General features: G+C 34.2%; 1 protein-coding gene across 4 annotated transcripts; it reads right to left on the reverse strand.

Moving 5' to 3' along the window:
* Nucleotides 1-804: 804 nt before the first annotated feature.
* Nucleotides 805-3,907, reverse strand: LOC103850942. Of its 4 annotated transcripts, none has more exons than XM_009127743.3 (2): nucleotides 3,499-3,907; nucleotides 805-1,813 (listed from the first exon to the last, which is right to left on the reverse strand). In XM_009127743.3, the coding sequence occupies exons 1-2, from the start codon at nucleotides 3,531-3,533 to the stop codon at nucleotides 1,186-1,188; spliced, it is 663 nt and encodes a 220-aa protein (XP_009125991.1). In that variant the 5' UTR covers nucleotides 3,534-3,907; the 3' UTR covers nucleotides 805-1,185. The 4 variants fall into 4 exon arrangements, with proteins under 4 accessions (XP_009125991.1, XP_009125992.1, XP_009125994.1 ...); XM_009127744.3 differs by having other exon boundaries at nucleotides 805-1,810; nucleotides 3,499-3,906; XM_009127746.3 differs by lacking the exon at nucleotides 3,499-3,907 and adding an exon at nucleotides 2,051-3,475 and having other exon boundaries at nucleotides 805-1,810.

A 3,907-nucleotide genomic window follows, 5' to 3' on the forward strand; every position in this document is an offset into this window, starting at 1 on the left:
TTTTTAGTTTTTTATTATTAAAATTTGTTTTTTTTTCTTTTTGGTTTTTTTAAAAAAAAAAAAAAAAAAAAAAAAAAAGTTAGACCAATCGCGGGCCGCCACGACACGTGGAGCCCGCGCTACAGTGATGAACTTTAGGAGTGAGAGGTTCAACCAAGAGAACTTTAGGAGAGAGAGGGTTCATGAGATTGAATTATTTTATTATTTTTTTTTCTTGGTTTTTGTGTGAACTCCCCCCATGAACTCTCAATGGGGGTGCTCTGAGAATGATATCTGAAGTTAATAGGCCTGAGATTTTTTTTCTGTCATATCATTTCTTATTAGAAGGCTCAACAAGTACGATAATTACAAACTGATGCCCACAAACAGGCCCATTCATAAAACTAAAAAAAAGGAGATAACAATGCCAATGATTAGGTTCAAAAACAAATGTGTTTAATCTATGACTTTAGAAAATAAGCACTTATATATTTCATATTTAAGTGCTAATCGAACCGAGGTAGCGGAAGTGAATTTTCTTTAACACTTGAAAACTCCTTATGGCAGAACAACTGCCTGACACAGCCAACATGACTCGATCAGAAGAATCCATGAAACATTTTCGGTTAGCAGCGAAACACAAGGGCGTGTTTGGTTTGGGAAAGTGGAGATTTGGTGTGAAGGGAAGGCAAACATACTGAGCCATTCCTTTGGAGAGAAGGGAAGTTGAAGCAGCCCTTTTCACTACTGCAACGCTATTGCCTATTAGGTTTAGGGTACTTAACACAAAGGAAATGAGAATGCGTCTGGTTTTTACATGGTTTAGTTTGATCCGGTTATCTATTCGGTTTATACTGATTGATCACTTGGACATTTCGACCTTTTTTTTCCTTTGGTCAAAGACATTTCGACCGTTTAAAATTTGGATATTATGTAAGAGAATCGACACAGAATGTAACCATTGAAGAGTCGAAAAATTACACAAGGAACTTAAACCACACTCTCTACCAAAATGTGAAATTTTTTGTAGTATGTAGTTTTCAGTTTCAAATGTGAAATTTTTTAATTGTCTATTACTAATAAATGTACACTAGTACACTACACTATCAAATTTTACATTATTTAGGCTAGATAAATTCACATTTTATATTCTCCGAAATTTCAGAATATTAACTTTTTTTTAAATCCTAAAAATGATCGATTAAATCATTGAATCCCAGTGAAGGAGACTCGACCAAATCCAAGATGACCAATCTGATACAACTCTAACCACACTCTCTCTGCTTCAACTCTTGCACTTGTTCTCGACTCTTCACTCCCACTAACCGACGCCGTTTTCTCCTCCTCATCCTTCGTTAAACTTCCATCTCTCTCCACCACAAACCGGTGATCATCATCATCATCTCCGCCGCTACCACCACCGCATTTCTCATCTTCCACGGCCGTCTCAAACTTACGGTTATTGTAATGATGAAACCCGTCTTCACTGTTGATTTTACCGCGGCGTTGTCTCTTGTGCAGCCTCCGTTTGTTCTGTTTCTTCCGTCTGCCTCCGAGACATCGCCGTCCTATCATCCAAGGGACCTTGACGAAAGTCAGAGTAAGAAAGTTTATGATGGCACATGGACAGCAACAGAGCGCTACACAATCAGCAATAGCCGCAGCCGCCCACGACCTGCCTGAGCATTTAACTTGGACGCCGTGAGTATGGTGGTTGTAATGCCGTCGTCGACGGTTGTCTTCGGCGACGGAGTCGTTTTGATTGTGGGTCCCGACATCGGGACTACGTGAAACTCGATGCAGGTTTTCCTCCATCAAAACTAAACCCTGCCTGCTAGAAAAAATAGAGAAACAATATGAGCTTTTGTTACCCTATATATACGTTACATATATCAATACTAGATATATTAATATATATAAATGTATGGATTTATAGATCAAAGTTTGAGAAAGGTTTTGCTTTAATAGTGAAAAATGAAGGAAACAGAGAGGTGTAGGAAACTACAACTTGAGATTTTCCATGCACTTTCACATAAAGACAGTTCGAAGTTTAGATTCAAAAGTTCCTCACGCTCTCTTATAGCGCATGTATACCACGGCAGGGAGATAGATGCTTTAGTACTAATTTGATTCCTCTTGTCAAATTTTGTCAAACATTTACATAAGAAAAGAAAAAGTTTTGAGTACTTTGGACTAAGGCCATCTCCATTGCTAGGTTTTAAAGGGTTTTTTTTGACCTATTAATAATATAAATATAAAGAAAAAATAGGAGAGATGATGATGAGTTCTCAAATGGACTTTCAAACACCCTCGTAAGGCATCTCTTGTTTGCATTAGTATGCAGAATATGTTGTTGAAATTCGAATATTATGTTTATTGTTTAGTAGTTATGGATCAAATTATATATATATATATATATATATTCCTTGTTCCGAAATTGAAGGGGAAATCTTATTTAGAAACAAATTAGTAAATTATGCAAATATTTCTATTTTTTTTTCCAAAGATTGTTAGGGAAAAAGATTTTCAATTCAAAAATATTAGATTTTAATAAGATAGATAATGATTATTAATTATTTGGACATATGGAAGTGAGTGGAATATTTCAATATAATAAAGTGGTTACAAATATGCTACAAACACCACCGTGAAATTAAGTGAACTGAAATTGTTCAACTCGTGTGAGAATCATTGTTAATTTTTCTTAGTTTAATTACTTATATAATTTGATGTTCGTGCAGGTTACGTAAGCTAAGGATGAGATTTATATAATAAGCAATGTTAGGGTGTCGATATTGCAGAGGAATTATTTATGTTTGTTCATTTATTTAAAAATATGTAGTTTGTTTGAGTTTATTAATAATATGTTTCTTTTTTTTGTGGTTAGTTTGAGTTATTTTAAGAAAACAATGAATAAGTGGAAAAGACAATCATTTTTAATGTAAAACTAATTTAATTCTCAATGGCATTTGACTGTAAATATTATGTAACTTTTAGGGTTATTCTATAAGTGTACTTCTGTTTTAATAAAGTAGATGTTTTGTGTTTTGAGATTATAATCTGTTTTCTCTCTTTTTATCAGGGTGGGACCTTGTTTTATTGTCCTTTTCACTTGTATAAGGTGAAAGTGCAAACTGGTGGGTAAATTTTAGAAAATGAAATTTGCATGTTCATACGCTATACTGATGTCCACACACACATGGCCATATATATGCTCCGCGTTAATGGTTTATCAGCTAAATTTCGATATATGAACACTTTCTTAAGAAAACAAAGAAAATTCAAACATGCAACCTAAAAGAAGTCCATCTAGTTAATAATATGATCATGCTTTAAAGTAAATATAGCTCTACAAAAGTAATTATTAACGATGAACACAGTAGCTAATTAACAGCATGTCATAATTAACTAATTGGAAAGGGGGGGGGGGGGGGGCGATTGGACCCTACAAAAGTAACCCTAATCGAGAACGATGAGTCATGAGATTAATGTAAAGATTGTTAGTGATGCATGGATTACCTTGGAGTATTCCTTAACTCGCTTTCTTTTCGCATAATATATATAATTATGTGCGCATATACATAAGAGAACAACGGTAATACATTTTCATTTGATGTGTTGTCTATTGTAATAATCTTAAGAGGTAAGCTTTGGTTTGGTATGATGGATATGGTGAAGAAAATATAAGGAGATTAGAACCCCCAAAAAAAAAAGAAGGAGAAGCAGAACAGAAGAGAGGATGAAGAAAAATGATTTGACCTAGCAAATGCTCCATATATACATGTATTTATATACCGTTCTCTCTCTATATATATACATGTATCGCTTTCATATACCTACACACATGTACACGTGTAAAGAAAGAATTAAACTCGAATATGTTTCACGGTATACCTCACAAAGAACTATAAATGAATATAATAAGCTA

This window comes from Brassica rapa, chromosome A02 (assembly GCF_000309985.2).
Source record: "Brassica rapa cultivar Chiifu-401-42 chromosome A02, CAAS_Brap_v3.01, whole genome shotgun sequence".
NCBI lineage: Eukaryota > Viridiplantae > Streptophyta > Magnoliopsida > Brassicales > Brassicaceae > Brassica > Brassica rapa.